Source organism: Hippoglossus hippoglossus, chromosome 7 (assembly GCF_009819705.1).
Source record: "Hippoglossus hippoglossus isolate fHipHip1 chromosome 7, fHipHip1.pri, whole genome shotgun sequence".
NCBI lineage: Eukaryota > Metazoa > Chordata > Actinopteri > Pleuronectiformes > Pleuronectidae > Hippoglossus > Hippoglossus hippoglossus.
The window spans coordinates 25713321-25734735 of NC_047157.1; the positions used below are offsets into that span (position 1 = coordinate 25713321).

At 43.4% G+C, this 21415-nt stretch overlaps 3 protein-coding genes across 5 annotated transcripts; 1 reads left to right on the forward strand and 2 right to left on the reverse strand.

Moving 5' to 3' along the window:
• Positions 1–16: 16 nt before the first annotated feature.
• pfkfb1 (6-phosphofructo-2-kinase/fructose-2,6-biphosphatase 1) lies at positions 17–7902 on the reverse strand. 2 transcript variants are annotated; one of them, XM_034590061.1, is made up of 14 exons: positions 7761–7902; positions 3688–3813; positions 3510–3606; positions 3330–3396; positions 2527–2601; positions 2350–2406; positions 2123–2244; positions 1843–2050; positions 1613–1759; positions 1169–1273; positions 961–1090; positions 814–876; positions 665–729; positions 17–353 (listed from the first exon to the last, which is right to left on the reverse strand). In XM_034590061.1, the coding sequence occupies exons 1-14, from the start codon at positions 7810–7812 to the stop codon at positions 294–296; spliced, it is 1374 nt and encodes a 457-aa protein (XP_034445952.1). In that variant the 5' UTR covers positions 7813–7902; the 3' UTR covers positions 17–293. The 2 variants fall into 2 exon arrangements, with proteins under 2 accessions (XP_034445952.1, XP_034445951.1); XM_034590060.1 differs by lacking the exon at positions 7761–7902 and adding an exon at positions 5410–5584.
• Positions 7903–9039: 1137 nt separating this feature from the next.
• LOC117764350 (UDP-glucuronosyltransferase 2A2-like) lies at positions 9040–12417 on the forward strand. Of its 2 annotated transcripts, none has more exons than XM_034590055.1 (2): positions 9040–9207; positions 10177–12417. In XM_034590055.1, the coding sequence occupies exon 2, from the start codon at positions 10179–10181 to the stop codon at positions 11787–11789; it is 1611 nt and encodes a 536-aa protein (XP_034445946.1). In that variant the 5' UTR covers positions 9040–9207; positions 10177–10178; the 3' UTR covers positions 11790–12417. The 2 variants fall into 2 exon arrangements, with proteins under 2 accessions (XP_034445946.1, XP_034445947.1); XM_034590056.1 differs by lacking the exon at positions 9040–9207 and adding an exon at positions 9426–9448.
• Positions 12418–14065: 1648 nt separating this feature from the next.
• Positions 14066–15128, reverse strand: LOC117764364 (P2Y purinoceptor 1-like). Its single transcript, XM_034590071.1, has one exon. The coding sequence runs from the start codon at positions 15126–15128 to the stop codon at positions 14181–14183; it is 948 nt and encodes a 315-aa protein (XP_034445962.1). The 3' UTR covers positions 14066–14180.
• Between the last annotated feature and the right edge of the window lie 6287 nt (positions 15129–21415).

Here is a 21415-nt window from a genome sequence, read left to right on the forward strand (position 1 = left end):
GACACTTTAAAAAATGTTGAGAAACTCGAGTTAGAAAAAGACACAGGAACGATTCACAGGCAAAAACAGAATCTACAGCTGCAGGTGATGATCTTCAGGGGAGTCCATCGATGTAGTCGTATGGACGTAGCCTCAGTCTCGTTTCTACCATCTTTTCTTCTTCTTGTGCTTTGAAGCCCCCCCCCCCCCCACCACACTTTCCATTGTCACACCATCAGCCTTTAACTGGAGTGCGTCTCTATTGTGTTTGTGTGAAGCTCATCAGTTGCAGCAACATCCGGTTTCACACGCTTCTATATGTGATCAGGAACCGTCTGCAGAGCTTCCTCTGGGTCTCTGTTGGTGTCCACGTTCTGCAGAGACACAGACAAAACCACTGACGGTTCATTCAATGCCAGACTGTGGAGCTGTTGCTGAACAGCGACCCCTGGGGCCACATGGGGTGATTACAGGACATGAGCATTTTCCTTCATCAGGTTGAACAATATCTTCAGTTGCATCTGTGACATGCCAACGTAAAAAATCTAACAAAACACAAATCAACGGTGAGGAATATGACTTTTTGTTTTTTGTTTATTTGTCTGTTTGTCGGCAGGAATATGTAAACACCACAGACCAGCTGGTTTGAGAATCTAAGAGTCTGAAATGACTTGAGGAAACTTACCTCTGGCCTCTCTCTGTGTGTGTTGACTGCTTCGATGTTGAGGAAGAAAGACTCGACCTTACACCCTGCGATTGAAGAGAGGAGCCAGACGGTCAGGGAAAGTTTAACAGTGAACGGAGCAGCCACACACTCAACGGGCCGCAACCTACCGTAGGCTATGGGTGTGAGTTTGAGCACCGTGTGAAGGGGGCATCTCAGATAAGGCAGCCCAACTTCACAGGGAGGGAAGGAAAACGGTTGTGGGGTTAAAACAAAACGTCACACGGTGTGAAACGTAGAAGTCTGGTTCTCTGTACCTGCAGGTTTGTCTAAGAGGTAGGCCAACAGGCAGCGCATTATAGCCTGGTGACAGATGACCAGGACGTTCTCCTGCCGCTCCAGCTCCATGATGACCGGCTCCAGACGATGGACGATGTCCTCATAGGACTGGAACAGAGACAAAATGATTAAACAGTCCATAACCTCAGGTCGTTAAGACTTCATCAACCAGACTCTGCCACTCACTTCGCCCTTAGGGTAACGGTAACGATACTTGTCCTGGTCTCTCAGGGCAAACTCCTCTGGGAAATTCTCCTGAATCTCCTCGTAGGTGAGCTCCTCACACACGCCCTTGATGAGGAAAAGTCACAATGAAAACATCACGTAGAAATATAAAAGTAGTCTTAAATGTACAGTGTGTAACTTCGGCCACTAGGGATCATATTCATATTCATATCTATCCATCTATCCGTCTATCCGTCTATCTATCTATCTATCCGTCTATCTGTCTATCTATCTATCTATCTATCAATGTGTGTAGTTGGATCCAGTTTTATTTTGGTTCGGGTTTGAGATATCTACCTGACATGGCTCAGGTGCAAATGTTTGAAGTTAGCTACCTTGAATAAAATTGAGGATTTCTCTGGTTCATTGGAAACATTCTGGATAATGTAAGTTAAAAAAACTCACGGCGTCGATCTCATTGAGAGCCTTCCACTGTTCGTACTGGACCCCCAGAGCCTCTCCCGTCTGGATGGTCCTCTTCATGTGGCTCGTCCACACCTTCAGGTCCTTGATGTTCTGACTCTTGATGAAGGTTGCCAAGGAGTTGGCGTACTGGAGGAGATGAAGAGGAGATGAACATGAAGTCACAGAGGTCGTATTTACTTTTAACATCCGCTCTTATCTTGTTTCTTTACCTTGTGTCCTCTGGGCGAGAGGCCCGAGTCTCCCCCGATGCGACCCAGCAGGTTGAGTTCGCTCTCTCCGTGGCGACTCAGATAGATGGACCTTGGCGTGACGTGGATGTTCATGAGGTAGTAGACGATCCTGCTCTGAATGTGGTCCTGAACCCGGTTCACCAGGTATCTGCTGCCCACGTCGAAGATCTTGATGTAGGAGAGCTTCCTGTTCAAAGTCAGGGAATTAACTTTAGAAATTAATTCATCAGATAGGAAATAAAAACATTATGGTCAGTACCTGTCTTTCTCGTCGTCTATCGACATGTAGCTGGCTCTGTAACACTCGATGCGCTGGATGAAGTCTTCCTTGGCTTCATCTACGTCACGATCCACGTAATCTGGACTCCCGAACTTTACTTGCTGGAAAGTAAAAGTTTTAGAGTTTAACTGAAATCACTACGTCCCACTTCTTGTATGATAATGGAGGAAAAACGTCATATCAGAAGATGTGAAGGTGCACGTTACCTTGATATTCTCTGCAATGATCTCTGGGTCATCACAGATTGATTCCACAAAGAAAATCTGCACAAGAATTCATTCAAACAGTGAGATGCAGAGCTGCTGGGAGGCAGGTGAGCCGTTTCAACCTATGCTAAACAAACAAGTATATATTTCCTGTGCCACTTCCACACCTGCACTTGCCTTGTAGCCTTTCTCCTTCGCAAAACTCAGAATGCTGGCCCTCCTCTCCCTGGTGGTGTTGGTGGCATCAAACACCTGCAGGACAAAGGTGCTGTCAATAACACATCCAGGTAATATTTGGATATAAAGCACATTCAAAATGTTCAGCATCAGAATTAGGCAGTAAGTTATGTCTTTACACATTTTAATACAATGTCATGCAATTTACAATAAACTTTGTTGTTTAATTTAATTTATTTAAAACATTTTACAAAGCTCTTCTAGGACATAAATCATGATTTCTGCCCTCACTTTCAATTTTGACTCCTGACAATAAAACTGATTTTACACAAATTCACAAATAACAAGTGACGGCATTATTGTTTTATTCTCTCTTATCAATGAATACTTGTAAATCTGTGTTTACGTCTATTACAAAAACACGATTCTGCAGAAACATGGTGAAATGCAGCGTATGCTTCAGAACCTCAGCCAGTAAAACATAATGATTTAGTAAAGTTAGAGGATTTGCAGGAGACACAGTTTAGAGGAAGGAATATTCAGACTTTAAGTCACCGTATTGGGTCAAGTTGCAAAAACACTGAAATTCCCATAATGCAACCTTCCCTCTCACATCTTTAAAATTCTCCATTGCTAATTCATAACACAGGATTTCTTGTAGAAGTCTTTAAGCTCAAACTGAGATTACCCTCATTATCATAATCATCCTCATCCTTTTCACACTTTATCTTTTATTTTTCCCAGACGATAACAAATTGTTGAATTGTAATTGGAGGGACAGTCTCAGTTGTCCTCTGACTTACGGCCACTTGTCCCTGTTCCTTGGTGAAGTAGACGGTGACGTCTTTGAGGGCGGATGCTGCACAGGCCCTGACGGAGAGGTGACACTCGTGAGGACACAATGTGAGGAAATACTGAGGAGGACAAAGCAGATGACACCTTGAACACTCAGTGACTCATCAGAGCATCTGTGTCGTCCGTACTTGCGGATCCTCATGGCCTCCTCGTTATCTGGTTTAAAGAACTCAAAGTTCTTGTAGATCTTGACGGCCTCTCTTCGGTACTGGCCGACGTTAAACACTGACGGGAGAGAAGAAGATTAAATCTGCTCTGTGTCTTATTTGTCCATTACGTCAGGATGTTTTTTTTTTAAACGCTGACTTTTTGTAGGAACTCCGATCCAGTTGAGGTAGCGGGTGAGCTTCTTGGATATGTACGTCTTCCCTCTGGCAGGAAGACCCACCATCACGATCACCGTGGGAGAGTTACAGAACTGAGGCACCGAGGCTGAGGAGAAAACACACAGACACAGAAACATGACACGAAAGCGCATGGTCATGTGTACTACGTTTGTTGTCTTAAAGCAACACTGCGTCGTTTTTTTACCTTAAAATAACATCTTTAAAAATCATTTTGTTGTCACACAAACTTATAATAGGGAGAATGGCGTGTCTGTCATTACCACAGCGCCCCCTAGAGGCCTGGACCTGCACCATGCAACTCTGATGGACCGTGCTGGAACGCTACGACCTGCTTTACGGCAGACATCACACACCAACAACCACGGCCGCAGCTAGCAGATAGCGAATTAGAGACAAGCACTTCGTCCTTCTCCACAACTCGTATTTACGACAGTGAGGTACGCATCCTACCTGTAGGGGGTGCCAGAGAATAGCAGAGCGTGAATAGTGCACGGTGTTGCTTTAAAGGCCCAAATAACTTAATTATTGTTATTGCAAATCTCAATGTTTTTGTATCCGTCACTATCAAATTGACATTGAGTAAGAAAGATGTTGAAGTTTTGCTGTTGCTGCACATTGAAGTGACAGAAGAGCATCAGCTGTGTTCCAAAGATCAAATGCAAACGAGGTAAACAACTCTCTGAGGCTCTGTGCTGTGTTGTGTTGTGTTGTGTGTGTGTTGCTGCCAAGGTAATCTTCATTAAGGGAGAATGGAAGAGCTCCGTGGTGCAGCTCTAATGTCTGCAAACCAGGGAGCCTCTGTACTGAGGCTTATCTGTCTGCCAGCCTTTGGCAGCGTGTCACGACACAGAAAACTGTCCGAGCAACAAGAGAAACACAGAAAGAAGACACACAAAGACGTCACAACGATTAAATAATCATTTGCAAACAGTCAATAGACCTTTGAGGGAGTGAGAAGAAAAGTTTTACCGACTAGATGCTCCACCTCCTCAGGTAGCAGTCGGCGTGCGGCGCCATATGGTCGACAGAACAAAACACTCCTAATCTCCAAGTGTGTTAAAATTGTCCAAATCTTCCCTGCAGGTTGGTGCAGTTCAGCTCAGCTACACACAACAAGGCCCCGACTACAACATCACAATTATCTAAAGTGAAAAATGAAATGAGAGAGATGTGGAGCCTCTTCTGAGATAAATCTAAATTCTCCGCTCATATACTTACACACAAATCTCAAACCTGTGTTTCTTACCCAGTCACGACTCTGTTGTTTCCTGCTTGTCTGTCATTTATAGAGCAGACGGCAGGATCACTTGCCAGATAACAGAAGTACCCGGATGACCCGTGCGTGTCTATACATGGACGGGGAGAGGGTCGGACTCCAGGCTGTTCCAATATGAATGGAATATGCCGCGTCAGCAAAGTGCTGAAAGGCCCACGGCAGACACAGAACAGAGAGCCAGCTCGGACCTGGTCTGGTCCTGTCTGGCTGCCGCTGACCCCTCTGTGTCTCAGACTGCTCATCCCCTGACCGGACTGAGCTCGGCCCTGCAGCAGCAGGAGGAGAGGGGTCCGGGCCCAGTGCAGAACACACACCTCTGACCTGTACCACCACCTTCAATCTGCGGAAACCAGAGTTCAGTGAAAACAGAGTAGATGCTTTTAATCTGCGTGTCACTGCACTTACATCCCCTCCTGCGGTTCAAGCTGCAGCCCATCCAAGGCACCCAGATCTTGAGCAGAGGAGTCTGGGTGAGCTTTTGCTGCTCGGTGGACGCATTAATGGTGAGAGCCATGAGGCCTGCAGAGCGCCCGGCGGAGGAGTGGAGCGACAAAAGCCCTGCGATGTGTGTGCTTCACTGCACGCTACATGCTGCAGGTCAGCTGACTGCAGCAAAGGAGAGGTACTTGGTAGGCAGCAGGAGGAGGAAGAGGGGGAGGAGGAGGAGGAGGAGGAGGAGGACCTGAGGCCTCGCTGCATGTCTGCCTCTCAAAGGAGAGCAGCTGCCAAAATCTCTGGGGTGATGTCACCCAGCAGGGAATCCTCCCAATCCAGCGAGCTGTGCATCCGCTGTGTGACTGGTTTGGAGTCAGATGTGCAGAGTCCTGTGAGACCAGTGAAGAGCTGAGGGAAGCTGCCGTGAATTCAGATGAGCACAGTTTGTTTATCAGGCTGAGGAAGATTCGTTCTCACCACCAGAGGGCAGTTAAAACCTGACATTTGAATCAAAACACTGATACTGGTTTTAAAAAACAACGTGATCCTGACAACAGAGCTCATATTGTCCGTGGAAACACCGGAACAAAAGTCTGTCTGGGGTTTTAAGCCCTGTCGGCTTGTGAAGTGTGATGATTGTATTTTTCCATCTTTGCTGTGAGGCCCCTTTGTGAAGCAATTCCTGTATGAAAAGTGCTGCACAAACAAAGTTTATTATTCTTATTCTTATTCTCATTGTTCTATTGTGCGGTGGATCAGCGGGTTGTCAACTATAGGCCGGCAGTTCGATCCCTGTCTCCCCCATTCTCCAAGTGTCTTTGGATCCTGAACCTAAACTTATGTTATGAGTTATGAGTCTGAAATGAAGCTTAACCAACAAACTAAATAACGAACTTGTAACTACACAAAAAATGACAGTTACTCTCGTCGTGGCAATTCTGCAAATCCCACTCTGACAACGAGGAACGAGACACAAACCTCTGACAGTATTGTCACACTTTAATGCTCCGAGCCTGGCGCACAAGACAAAGGTTGGTTTGTAATATGCACCCAGATGGGAAGCTGTTCTTTCCCTTTATACATTTGGCTCCTTCCTCCCCTGGTTCAGGTTGTTTCTAAGCCAAAGGTCGGGATCTTCTGATGACATCAAGGCAACAATGCCTTAGTTTAGGCAATCAGGCCGAGATTCATTCATTCATTCATTCTTCTCATTCTCCGAAACAGGAAGAAAAGCTCATTTAAAACAGTAAAACATTTGAGCAGATGTATTCTGTGAATAAAATGTCATCGCTTGGAACTGAAAGTTACTTCCAGACCAAAAAGCTCCTTAAATATCACCTGTCAACAAACGATAATAAAAATCAGCTGTAACTTTATTTTTTCCAAGAAATGAAAAGTTGGAAACGGTCGCCGTATCTGTAAACTCTGTAACCAGGAATCAGATGCCAGACATTTCAATCAGAAAACATCATCGTGCAGCTTCGGCCAATGTTGAATGTCTAGGAAGCAGTTTCTCTTTGGCTGATAACCTGTAATGCCCCTTTTTCCCCCTGTTTTTGAAGAAGCTCAGCTCTTTAGTGAAGGTACTAAACGTGCTATTCTGACGGACGTTTGCTTTGGCAGGAGTTCAGCACGTCCTCCCAAACAACGGCCTGGAGTCGGTTCTCACACACACAAACTCACACTGAGACACACAAACACATGTTTGTACTTCTATCTTAGTGAGGACACTCATCGAGGTAATACGTTCCCTAGACCCTTACCCTCACCTTAACCATCCAAACTAGATGCTTAACCCTAACCCTAACCCTAACCTAAACCAAGTCCTAACCCTCAAACAGCCCATTGAAAAAGTCAGGACTGGTCAAAATGTCCTCCCTCTGTAGGGTCTATATGCCTAATATGGTCCTCACAAGGATATAAGTAAAGAGGTACACATTTGATGAACTCATTCCACAGCGCGCAGACTCTCAGAGGGGACGTCTTCCTCTGGTGATCAGTTTGTGAACGTGTGCACGTGTGTTTGTTTTAGACGAGTTGCATTTCACATTATTACTGAGCAGGAGACAGAGAAGAAACAATCAAGTCCATGAAATAACAAGCAAAGAAAGCCGCTCTCTCTTAACTTCCAATTTCTTCTTATTTTGACAACTTGTGCAGTTTCTCTCAACGTGGAAATAACGTCACTGCTGCTTGAAAGCACGTACGACAACCAACAGCCTGTTGTTCCTCTCCCTGTCAGAATGAATACATCTATGCACATGTATTAGTAGAAGCTTCACCGCAGGTTGTGTGTCTCACGCTCTCTGCAGGAACCTCACCTGCGCTGTCACACTTGCGGAGCCTCATGTGTTCCAGCTGGGGAAGCTCCATTCTGTGCTACACTCCGGCAGCAGAGCCGCACAACCAGGAATGAACAGGACTGATGCTCTCTTGAGAGAAACTAGACCCTTAATGCCAAAGGAGTCTCAACCCACCCCCACCCGGCCCTGCAAGTCCTATCTTTTCCTCACACATGGACATATGATAGCAGCTCCCTGGGCTTGGCCTTTACTGTTTGCCAGGGCCGGAGTTCACGACACACACATATGGCGAGTGAGCAGCCGCACTCAGAGGGCGCAGCACAACAAGTGCAAAGGTCGCTGAGGAGGACTTTGTTGTTGCTCAGGGTTGCATGAGGAGGCCTTGGCAACATTTAGACCAGCATTTCCTCAATCACTCATCCTGCAGGTCGGCTTCACACTCCTCCACAAAGAGGGAGGGTTTGATATTAGAGAAAACATGAAACAATGAAATGATGAACAACTTTATTTATTCTTACAGTCAAGTACTGAACCATCTCGGTGGTTTAAATACTCCAACTGGATGATTTACAGGATAAGTCAAATCCAAAGTACTAACCACTTGTAAGTCTTGAGTATATTGAGTGTTTAAAATAAACAAGTGATGACACTTCTGCTCATCATGCTGCTGTAATTCAGAATTCAGATTCCAGAGTGAACACACATGAAGTATTAATATTCAGTTTGATTAGTAAAAAGGTTTTATAATAAGTCGCCGATCCTCCCGTGATAAACTACAGGAGGACGGTCTCCAAACCGTGAATCATGTTGAGACATCTACTACAGAATTGAACTAGTAAATTAAAAGTGAAGCTACTTATAAACCTGTATCTGAGTGATGATTCACCTCAGTAACTAAAACAGGACGTTTCTGCTGCCGGCAAATCCAGTCCAGTCTGTGAGTTCGTCGGTTTGGCCGCGCTCCAGACGGAGAAGAGGAATCTCCTCATGTAACCTTTCCTCTGCTGTAACACTGACGGACCCACGGTGTTTAAAAAAAGACTCAAGCAGCAGAACTGTTGCATAACAACAGAAGCATATAACAGAACCGCTGTGTGTTATAAAAACCTATGAAACCTAACACTCATTCAGAAAAACATTAACCACTTTTCTCTCGTGGATTATTAAAGCATTGCACATGTGTTACTGCTTCAACACAATTGCTTTTTATCATTTCTGTGAAAATCCCACAAGTGGATGAAAATCGTCTCCAGATGTCTTCAGCTGAGGCAAAACAAAACAGCGTCCACAGGAAAAAAAATCTGGGCGGAGGGTTTTTCAGAAAACAGCAGCAGAGGAATGGGCCGATTCATGTGGGGTTATACATTCACTTGTCTTTAAACAGTGCTGTCGCATGATAAGGTCAAACGTCGGATTCTCCTTGGTTCAGCCGACGAGTCACAGTGTGAGGGTGCAGAGGGCGGAGGTAAGAATTCATTTTTACTCACAAACTGAGTTTCAAACCGTCTATGGACAATGTGGTTTTGTTTAATGTGCAGATGGTTGTCTTTATATAAACGTGTCGGAGTGTTGTTTCACACTCTGCATCTGCATCAAACTGCTGCTGCTGCTGAAGACGCAGCCTCACAAACCACAGGCTTTCACACCCTGTGTTTTGTTTGTCTTGACATTTGTCCTCACACCAAATCTGCCCTGCAGCTCAGATGGTACATATGTTTTTTTCCTGTGAACTGCATTCTCATAACGCCTGCTGCTCTTAATTCCATTTCATGATGTGATGATTTATCAGGCAGAAAATCCCCCACAGGGTTTGTCTCATAAACATTTCAGGCTCCAGATGATTCTGCTAATATGATAAGATCACAGATGTGTGATATTTGCACATATTACATATAATAAGTATCATGTGCACAAGGACTTTGACTGGAGATACTTAACTGTGACTCTGAGACTCTGTTCAAAGAGCAAAAAGTAGCGGACCAGTCACATTTAGAGAAAACAAAGCCTGACCACATGTCCTTTCTGATCGGGAGACAAAGGAGAGCTTCCAGAACTCACTACACTTTATGGAAATTAAAGACAAAGTTGGCTACTTTTCCATTATATCACTCAAAACTTGCTCATATTAAATAATATTTTTAAATACCTTGAGAGGTGACACAGATATGTCAAGTTTAATAACCTACTATATATTTTGTTATTTTATATATATTCTGTATCACAATGGATTGTGGGTATTTAACATGGCATCTCTGTTCTTAATCAGAAGACAGAGCCGTGACATGTCACTGGGAAATAAATCCTGTAACAGGAGCTGTAGTTGTGTGGATTTTCTCTCGCTCAGTAAAACATAATGGCGATAATGTGCAGATTCTTTCTGTTGCATGTATGAGCTGCAGATGTTTCTTCATCTGGTTCTGTCTTTCTTCTGCAGTGATGGAGTCACATCGAGCTCTGGCGTTCATCTTACTGTTTTCAGCGACTCTGGCCTCCTGCTGTGATGGCGGCAAAGTGCTGGTCTACCCCGTGGATGGGAGCCACTGGCTGAACATGAAAATCCTGGTGGAGGCGCTGCATTCTCAGGGCCATCAAATCACCGTGCTGCGCTCCACCACCAGCTGGTACGTCTCCGAAATCTCCCCCCATTACCGCTCCATCACCGTCCACCAGGAGCAGGCCCAAAACCTCGAGAGCCAGTCCTTCATGACCTCTTTCCTGAAGAGGTCGCTCGACATCCGTCGACAGCAAGGCTCTCCGTGGGCGTTCGTGGAGTTTTACAGGAACCTTTTCGACATGATTGGGGAGAACCAGCATACTGTGGCGAATCTGGTCGTCAGCATCTTTGAGAATAAGACGCTGATGCAGGAACTGAGGGAAACTGGATACGACCTCTGTCTGACGGACCCGGCGTTTCCCGCTGGCGTGCTGGTGGCACATCACCTCCAACTTCCCCTGGTTTTGAACGTGCGCTGGCTTTTCAATGGCGAGGCTCACTTTGCCGTTGCTCCTTCTCCTTTGTCCTACGTCCCTCAGTTGTTTACTCATAGCTCAGACTCTATGGACCTTTTTCAAAGAACCAAGAATATAATCTATCACAGCATACTGGTGTACATGTACCACTATGTCTCAAATCCGCCTTACCAGGCTGTGTGTGATAAATATTTCGGAGAAGGCGTCGACGTCATGTCTCTCATCCAGGGAGCAGATCTGTGGCTGATGCGAGTCGACTTCACGTTCGAGTTCCCCCGGCCCACTATGCCCAACGTGGTCTACATCGGAGGCTTCCAGGGAAAACCCCCCAAGCCTCTTCCGACGGATTTAGAAGAATTTGTGCAGAGCTCAGGTGAACACGGGGTGGTCGTCATGACACTGGGGACCCTGCTGAACGACCTCGGCCCCGAGATATCGGAGATCATCGCCTCAGCGTTCGCCAACCTCCCGCAGAAAGTAGTGTGGAGACACACCGGGAAGAGACCGGTCACACTGGGGAACAACACCATGCTGGTGAAGTGGCTGCCTCAAAACGATATATTAGGTCACGCTAAGACCAAGGTGTTCGTCACGCACGGCGGCACCAACGGTATTTACGAGGCCATCTACCAAAGCGTCCCCATCCTGGGCATCCCCCTCATCTTTGACCAGTACGACAACATGGTGCGTCTGAGGGCACGGGGAGTAGCTGAGATTGTTGAAGTGACAACTATGGATGTGGAGTCTCTGACAAGTACTCTGAGGAACATTGTCGACCCGGAGAAGCCGTACAAACAGAACATGGTCAAACTGTCCCGGCTTCACCGCGACAAACCAATGAAGCCCTTAGACAGCGCCGTTTTCTGGATGGAGTTCGTCATGAGGCACAGGGGGGCAGCTCATCTGCGCACAGAGTCATACAAGATGCCCTGGTATTCGTACTATTGTCTAGATGTGATGGCAGTGATGACGGCGTTCGGTCTGATAGTCACTGCATCAGTTTGGGTTTCCTGCAGATGTCTCATCAGACGCTTCATGTGGACCAAGACGTCCTCATCCAAGTCCAAGAGGGAATAGAGGAGGTGTTTGCTTTGTGTGGTCACCTTGACCTTTGACCTTTAAACCACCAAAATCGAGTGAGTTCAACCGTGAATCCAAGAATAATTGCACCAAATTTGAGGAAATTCCTTCATGTTCATGGGAATGGGACGAATGGGACAAATGGGACGAATGGGACGGACAACCTGAAAACATAATACCTCCGGCCTCTGGCTATTGCCGGCGCGGAGGCATAATAGTTTGGGGCGCCAGACGGGATAATGTCAATCACCTGTGATGGTTCAGACTTTTGGTTGTAGATTGTTGTTTCTGTAGAAGTTGCTTATTCACCCGTTTGCTGGCTTTATTATTTAATTTGAATATAATTATATTGATCAATTTGAAAATGTTTTGAGTTTTGTCTTGTCATAGTTAGTGTCATTGTCCTGTCCGGCGCCCGACTATCATTTCTGCCGTTAGGTGGAAACAGACGCTGATAAAACGAGCCGTCACCGAAGAGAGAAGAAAGTGACACAGTGCAGTTTACTGGTTTCCTCTCTGGTTCATATCTGACCAGCCACACTAACTGTAGTTATGAGTGCACCCAGTTCTCTGTGCCAGTATCTTCAGGTTTTTCTTCCTCAAAATAAAGCTGCTTTAACTTTCAGAGCTGTTTGCGTGATTTCTCCGATGCTTGTGTGTCTTTGCTCAATCAGAATCTCGTTATCTTGCAGAATTTGTCTCCGGCCTGACTTCAAACTCCGTCCTTTAGCTGCCAGACCGACCACAGCTACTATGATTTCAACAGAACAAGACATTTTATTCATTCTGTCTCCTGAGCACAGGTTTGGACAAATTCGTCCCCTGCAGATTAGCTGGTGTATGAGAGGTCGTGCATGAAGGAATGTGCCTGTACAGTCAAACATTACACGAGCAGAAGACGTCTTCTTTGTTCCACCTCCTTGTTACTTACACTCCTCCTCAATGTGGGAGTAAACAGAAACGCAAACCTTCTTTCTCCTCAGTGTCTTATCTCAACACTGGGCCTGTTGACATTCACCTGATTATACTTTATTCTAAGGAGGCAAACGACAGAATCCTTCCTCTGTTCTAAGTGATAGAAACTGGGTCAGAACTACACACAATCACAGATATCACAATTGTTTCATCAAGATCCACGAATGACTCTCTTGGATAATGGTGAAAATGTGAAAAAAGAAAACACACATCCCACCTCGCAGGGTTAAAGAAAGTGATGACAAGTTCCTGGATCTGCCTCCTTATCCAGATCCTCAACTAGATCAATCATCTCCTAGTCAATGGCTCATCCTTCTGCCAAGTTTTGTGGAAACCACTTCTGTGGTTTTTTGCATAATTCTGCTCACGACAAACAAACAGTGAAGGGTGAAAACATGACGTCCTTGTCGGAGGTAGCAAATCTTGACTGATTGCTTTAGTTTGTTTGAGGCTCCTCGTGTCGTGACGGTTTCATCACACAAACTACAGCTGTCATGTTAGAGCGCAGACATTCGGGTGATGAAGATGCTTCCACACGTTTATATTGGAAGGTAAGTGTCGCCCTCTGGTGGCAGAGGCCAGCTATGTTTTTTTTCCTTCACCAACTCTAAAGGCACTGAAAGCGGAACAGGGTCAAACCTTTGCATGCAATGTGTAATGTGTCACATACACACGTATACGTACATGTGGTTGAGTTAAATGAGTAGAAAAAAAACACCACAGAGGAAGTTTAGGATAATGATCTGAGAGTTTCTGTTTTCACCTTTCATGTAGTCGACTTTTAAAAAATCATCAGTGGGGGGTTTTGAAAGATGTCAAATCAACCAGGAGAATTTTTCATTTCCTCAAACCAGACTAAATCTAGATTATGACCATTTTACACGGGAAAACAAATCATTAAATTTGGAAATGCAAATGTTTGATGGACCAAATTTGAGTGTAAATACTGACACTTGAATCTGCAGTTGTCCTTTTATAGTCTAAACAAATCAAATGAATTTACTTCACTGACGTAGTTTGTTGGTCGTTCGTTGACCTTTGTGCAGTTTGTCCCTGACAGTCTCAGCCTGGTACAGACTCGAGCGGCTGCAGCGTCCTGACCTGAATACAGTGCACGGCTCTGATGTTCAAGCAGAAATGGGTTTTTTTATGTGAAACTTATCTACAATCTGCATCCTGTAAAGACGCCCATTCAGTCAACTTCCTGTTTTTTAAAACTACAACAGATCTGCAACCGCAACACTTGCTGTTAACTCTCCGTAAACCTCCACCAGAATAAAACAGAAACAGTTGGAACTGAGATTTTATTTTTAGCGTGTTAACAGCAATTTGAAACACAGATTAAAAAGGGAATATGTTACAGTGGGTAGCTCGATCCAGTGAAATACAGATGATGCAATTGTTGATTTTCATTCACACCGTAGAAACCTTGGTGATGAACGGGCGCATGATGGCTTGACGAGCAGCTGTCAAAGCTGAGCAGGAGTCTTTACGTGCATTGAGGTAAACCAGAGGGTTGATGGCGCTGTTCAGACACACCAGCCCACGACCTATCTGATGAGCAATGTAAACTCCGTTGAACCAATTGTGACATTTCCTGTGTTTGCTCAGAACTCTTGACCAGAGATTCAGGTTCTTGAACAGGTGATAGGGGATGTAACAAACAGAGAAGAGAAGGATACAAATGAACAACAACCTCAGGATCCTTTGCTTCCGGGCCTTGTGGAAGTTGTTTTTGGAGCAAAATGTGATAATCATATGTCCGTAGCAGCCCAGCATGATGAGGAGTGGGATACAAAACCCAGTCAGGGTCCTCCCCAGGCTGTAGTTCAGGTAATCCTCCACAAATGCGTCGTGTGTGGTCTCGTAGCATTTCCCAGTTTGGTTTCCAAACGTCTTGATGTAGAACATGTCTGGAAGACTCTGGACAGCCACCAGCAGCCACACGAGGACTGAGATGGTCACAGAATGAGTGGGAGTGATTCTTCCCAACCCGTTCATCGGGTGAACAATAGCCAGGTACCTGTACACGCTGATGCACGTAAGGAATCCGATGCTGCCGTATAGGTTCAGGTTGAAGCAGAATCTCGTTATCTTGCAGAATGTATCTCCAAAGATCCACACACTCCCCCTGAAGTAGTAAACCACCAAAAATGGCAGCGTGAGCAGATACAAAACATCTGCAAGTCCCAGGTTGAGAACAAACACGTTGACGTTACCCAGTTTCTTCCAGTTCTGCAGCAAAGACTTCAACCCCCATCCGTTAGCAACCAGGCCGACGATGAAGACCAAGATTAAAACAGGAGGCAGGAATCTGCGGGAGAAATCAAGCTTGACACTAGTACAAAAGGTTTCGTTCATGATCTTCTGAGCTGCAGTTCTTCCTCCTCGTGAATGTGATCGTCTCTTGTGGTTTCACATCTCAGATCTCGGCCAACTTCATTCAAGTTCCTGCACGAACTGTAATCCAGGAAACCACGTCAAGGAGGTGGTGGTTCCAGAAGCAGGGTCTGACCCACACACAGGAAGCTGGTGCACTGATGGTTAAACCTGTTTTACAGGCTGGTGACAGACAGCAGGCGGTAAATAGCTGGACTCAAAAAAAATTCTCCTTCAACTTATTTTAACATTTTAAAAACTGATTTATCCTGTTTATTTATTTTACCTGATAATATTGTATAATTTAAACTTTGCTTTAAACTGTGCTTTCCGATTTTAAATTCTTTGAACTTTGTGCCTGTGTTGTTTTTAATGTCCATGTGCAGCACATTAACTCTGTGGAAGGGGCTTCATAAATAAAGCTGCCTTGCCCGATGTGAGGTCAGATGTAAAAGCCAATGTGGGAACAACACAAGAGAAGAAAAGGGGGGGGCGGTCGCATGATGGCTTGACGAGCAGCTGTCAAAGCTGAGCAGGAGTCTTTACGTGCATTGAAGATGCTTCCACACGTTTATATTGGAAGGTAAGAGTCGCCCTCTGGTGGCAGAGGCCAGCAACATGAACAAGAATCAGATCAAGTTTTGATGGAATTTTTAAAAAACAAATACAATACACAAAGGTAATTCATAAGAATCTATGATTTCTACTTTTCTAAATATTCCGCAATTTCAGCATTTTGCCGAATAAACTTAGTCATTTAAATTTCAGTTAAAAGATTCAGAGTAATCTGAGACTTTTATTCTGGGTTCCTTTGTGAGCCTGCCAGAGAGGTGGCATCATGCACTGGATTTTCATATAATCTCTTTTTCAACAATTTGTTTTACTTCTTCTTTTTTAAACACACATTCTGTGGCTCATTTTGTAGATAAATTTGTGCTCTTTCACACAGTGTTTCTTGAATTAATAGACTTAGCGTTTTATCACAGGGAAGTTTCAACAACTAGTGCAGCCTTTAATAGTCCCATCGACATCAATGTAAATGGAGCTTTCTCCATCAGAAACACATACAGTACATGGTTGATTCCAAAAATGACATCTCAGTAATTTTTCACTTTGTCTTCACAAATCCTACATGTCTACGTGTCTCCTGGTGGTCAGTGTCAAAAATTACATCAGTGTCAAGTATAATTTATGTGTAAAGTTGTTTGAGAGGTTCCACACACACACACACACACACACACGTTTTACTCCAATATGGGGACACCATTTTGTCCTGAATAAACCATCTTCAGCTTCCACATCACGTTTTAATTATTTTAAAGTCTCTACTTTTCAATTAATCCTTGAATTTAGGACAAAAAATGATTTAGATTTCATATTCACATATAAAATTCACTTTTCTACTTATACTCTGTGCTTCTTTGCTGTTTCTCTCTGATAATGTGAAGCTGCAGCATTCTTCAACTACTTCACATACTTCAACCAATCAAACATCAAATCCTTCTGCTTGTTCACGACATTTAAGTTTCCATTCAACTTAGAAAAAAAGGTTTTGGTATTTTTTTAAATCTTGTACAGTTTTTATAAAAATCTGTTTTGTTTTAGTCTTTTTAGATTTTATAATGTGAGTCTAAGTGTGACTGAGCAGTGACATCCCATCCATCTCCTTTCTATTTAGGATAAAGAGGAAAAGAAACCTTGCACTGAAACAAAGCACTTTTTTGCCGGACCTTTTGAAACAGTGGCAAACAAGTGTCAATACAGGAATGTACATAATATACTAAGATATAAATTAAATAAATATGTTTTTTATTGATTGAAAAAATATAGAATCATTTGTAAGAGCACACAGAGAAAATCCACAGAAGCACAGTCAGAGCGTCTGGTCACAATTAAGAATTGCAGTCATTACATTTCATTATATTACATGTCATTATATTACATGTCATATAACTGACACTTTTATCCAATGCGACTTACAATAAGTGCATCAACCATTAGGGTACAAACCCAGAGCAGCAAGCATCATGTAAGACCAGGTCAAGGTCCTCCAAGAGGCGGTGAAAGCGGCGGCTTGGCTGGAGATGCTTGAAGATGTAACTCGTCTCATCCCCCCCAAAGGCTTCTTCGGACTATTGATCAAATTCGGTTTCTTTTCTCCCACTTCCATGGTTTGAGGAAATGTGTAAATCTTTTCCACCCTTTTCTGTTCTTTTTTGTCTCTGGTTTTTCCTCAACTTTGACCTCTGGTTCACCATCTGAGACCTCTGATTCAACATCTGAGACCTCTGATTCAACATCTGAGACCTCTGATTCAACATCTGAGACCTCTGATTCACTGTCTGAGACCTCTGATTCACCATCTGAGACCTCTGGTTCATCATCTGAGACCTCCAGTTCAACATCTGAGTCCTCTGGTTCATCATCTGAGACCTTAAGCCTGTGGGCTGAGACCTTTGAATTATTGGGTGGGATGGGTGGTTTATGAACTAAGACCTTTGGCTCGACATTTGAGACCTTTGGCATTTGGTCTGAAACCTCTGATGCATCATCTGAGACCTCTGCTTCATCAACTTTGACCTCTGGTTCATCATCTGAGACATCAGTTTCAAGGTCTGATAAATTAAATTCTTCATCCAATCGATCATGGATCTCTGGCACCTCATTGTCTGAGACCTCAGATTCAAGGTCCCATGATTTAGAGTCCCATGCATCAGTGCTCTCTGATTCATTGTCTGAGCCGTTTATCTCATGATTTGAGACCTTTGGCTTAAGGTCTGAGAATTTGAATTCATGGTCTTTGTCCTGCAAGATCTTCTGTTCATACTCCGACATCTTCTGTTCATCCTTGGAGATCTTCTGTTTATACCCAAAGATCTTCTGTTTATACCCAGAGATCTTCTGTTCCTCCTTGGAGATATTCTGTTCCTCCTTGTAGATCTTTTGTTTGTACTCAGATATCTTCTGAGTATCCTTGGAGATCTTCTGTTTATACTCTGAGAACTTTTGTTTATCCTTGGAGATCTTCTGTTTGTACTCAGAGATATTCTGTTCATACTCAGATATCTTCTGAGTATCCTTGGAGATCTTCTGTTCATACTCTGAGAACCTTTGTTTATCCTTAGAGATCTTTTGTTCGTAGTCAGAAATCTTTTGTTCATACTCAGATATCTTCTGAGTATCCTTGGAGATCTTCTGTCCATACTCTGAGAACTTTTGTTTATCCTTAGAGATCTTTTTTTCGTAGTCAGAAATCTTCTGTTCATACTCAGATATCTTCTGAGTATCCTTGGAGATCTTCTGTTCATACTCTGAGAACCTTTGTTTATCCTTAGAGATCTTTTTTTCGTAGTCAGAAATCTTCTGTTCATACTCAGATATCTTCTGAGTATCCTTGGAGATCTTCTGTTCATACTCTGAGAACCTTTGTTTATCCTTAGAGATCTTTTTTTCGTAGTCAGAAATCTTTTGTTCATTATCAGATATCTTTTGTGATATGTTTTCATTGAATGCAATATCTTTCTTTAATCCTTCAAAGCTCATTTGAAGCTGATTTGAGACATTACTAAAGGCCTGACACATAGTATTAATTCCAACCAGATGTGCTGATGTTTGGGGCTGCTGGATGTTTTCCTTTTGCATCTTCACAATAACTCTCTCCATGATCTCCGCCGTTTCTTTTTCAGACAAATCTATGAGCTTCAACTTTTTAACTCTGCAAGTATTTATAAATTGTTCTATATTAGAAATCAAGTTCTGGTGCTGCATCTCCATGACTTTGATTATATCCGCAGAAGCCGCAGACTTGTTCAGCTCCATTTGAAGCTGCTCTTTGAGGTCCTGGATTTGTTTGTGGAGGAGCTTTTCCTGGTCAAAGTCAACTGGGTGGCTCTCGGCAGGTGGAAAAGGACAGGAGGCTGATTGCTTCAGCTGGTTGTTGCCATGCTCTAACTCTGTGATCTTAGTGTTGAGACACAGAATAGTTTGGTTCTTTTCTTCAATAATGGACTTCTGTTGAGATACTAGCTCCATTAAAAGCTCTGCCTTCCTTTGAACGAATGGTCCCTCTGCGATCTCTTGAATGGAGGGCTCATTTTGGGAAATGGTGATAAGCTTCTGAAGTAATGTTTTCAGGATCTCCTTCTCTGCATTTTCTGCTTTGTATTTTTCCTCCATACAGTCAAGGGCCTGCTGAAGCTGCTTAATATTAGCGCTTGTCGCTGCAAAAAGGGAACTCTCCCCCTTAAAGGTCGACACCTCATGTCTGCCTGGATAATGTTGTTCATATCGGAGCTGGTGGTCCTGGGTGTTTCTTGGTAACCTGTTCATTGTTGCCATCTTGCTTAAGAATATAAGCTCCTCTTCGTCTTTGTTCGGCGGTTGGCAAGTAAATAAAGTGTAGTACCGCCACATCAGGTATACATGATGATGTCATTATGGTCAAAGGAGTGTTGACTCCTATGAAATCATTCCAAAGATCAAAGGAGTAAACACTACTTCGAACTTTTGAATCATTTCCTGTCCTTTGTATTTGTATTACACAAAGGTAATTCATAAGAATCTATGATTTCTACTTTTCTAAATATTCCGCAATTTCAGCATTTTGCCGAATAAACTTAGTCATTTAAATTTCAGTTAAAAGATTCAGAGTAATCTGAGACTTTTATTCTGGGTTCCTTTGTGAGCCTGCCAGAGAGGTGGCATCATGCACTGGATTTTCATATGGTCTCTTTTTCAATATTGATCGATGATTTACTGATCAGTATATAATGATAAATACGCAGTTTATCAAGGTGCTAAAAGTAACAAGAAATGACGTATGTGGTAATAAAAGTGTCTATCGAAGCTAATTCTCGTTTGTGCCTCTCTCTCTCTGGTTATTCAAACAAAGGGATTCTGGCACAAGTCATTTGTCAAACTGAGATAGAAGAAGGAAAAAAACAACTACAAAGTGAAATGTTTTTCATCCAATAACTAAACAATCTGTTGCTCACACATAGAAAACCTTCACATTTCAAATGCTTTGTATTAAACCGAAGAATGTGATCATCACACCTTCATCAGTATTAATATAAAGAACGATTAGTATCGTCCAATCTACGAATTACCTGGATTACATTTGTGTTGACTTAATCTCACCACACCAACAAAGTCACCCCATCGCTGCAGTATAGGTCATAAACCCTGTTTCCTCCTCCATGTTAACAAATGGTACATGGACCAAACTAAATAGATTGAATCAATCGAAAAGATTGAATTTGACAAGGAGCCAATAAGGAGAGGCCAGTACTGGTGTCATGTGATTACACTTTTTTCTTGAAATCAGTCACTAACATTACATCAGTGTCAAGTATAATTTAAGTGTAAAGTTGTTTGAGAGGTTCTCACACACACACACACACACACACACACACACACACACACACACACAATTTCAAAATGTAATTTTCTTCGTTGGATCAAATAAGTTGATGGAGAGAATCAAAGAAAAACAGGAGGAGAGAAAAACAAAGACAAAAGGAGTCAGATTGACTGTCTCAACAAAAAAAATATCTGACTACTTTACTTTACTCTACCAGGAAGGTCCCACTGAGATACAATATAACCAGGGATCCCTCTGGTGAAGATGGAAATGACTTAACTGCCCTAAAACTAAATGTGGTTCCCACTGTGGAGTAAAATGTTCTGAATCTGTTACACAACACTGAACAAGTGGAGGAAACGAGGGCAGGTATGAAGACAACGTGTGAAGAGCAGCCGGACGTCCTCTCAGAGCTCAGCTGCAGGCACGTGACCTAATTCAATTTACATCTGGGTGTGAAATCATTTCCTCCTCCTGTGCCACCACAGATAAAATCCTCACAAATGTAAGAACGAAATCTTGCAAAATAAGCATGATTGTTTTTTATTATCTATTATAATCCAGCAGAAAATGAAAATGTGACTGAATCGCTGTGACAAGTGTTTCAGGGAAATCACTATTCACGCCAGTGTCAGAGTGAGAGTAACGAGTAACGTTCATTACTCTTATATGAAGTATGAAAAAACTGATGACGTAGCGAGCGTTGGGGAGGACACTTCATATCCAGGGGTGGGGCCAAGGGAGAGGAATCAACAGAGCCAGGTCACATGACATCATGATGTCATGTGATGTCATAATACTCCCACATGACTCTGGCATGTACGACGGAGTATAAAGAGGTTTAAGTAATAAATCTAATTCAAATAATCAACCTGAACATGAGCAGAAGATGTTCATGTCCTAAAAT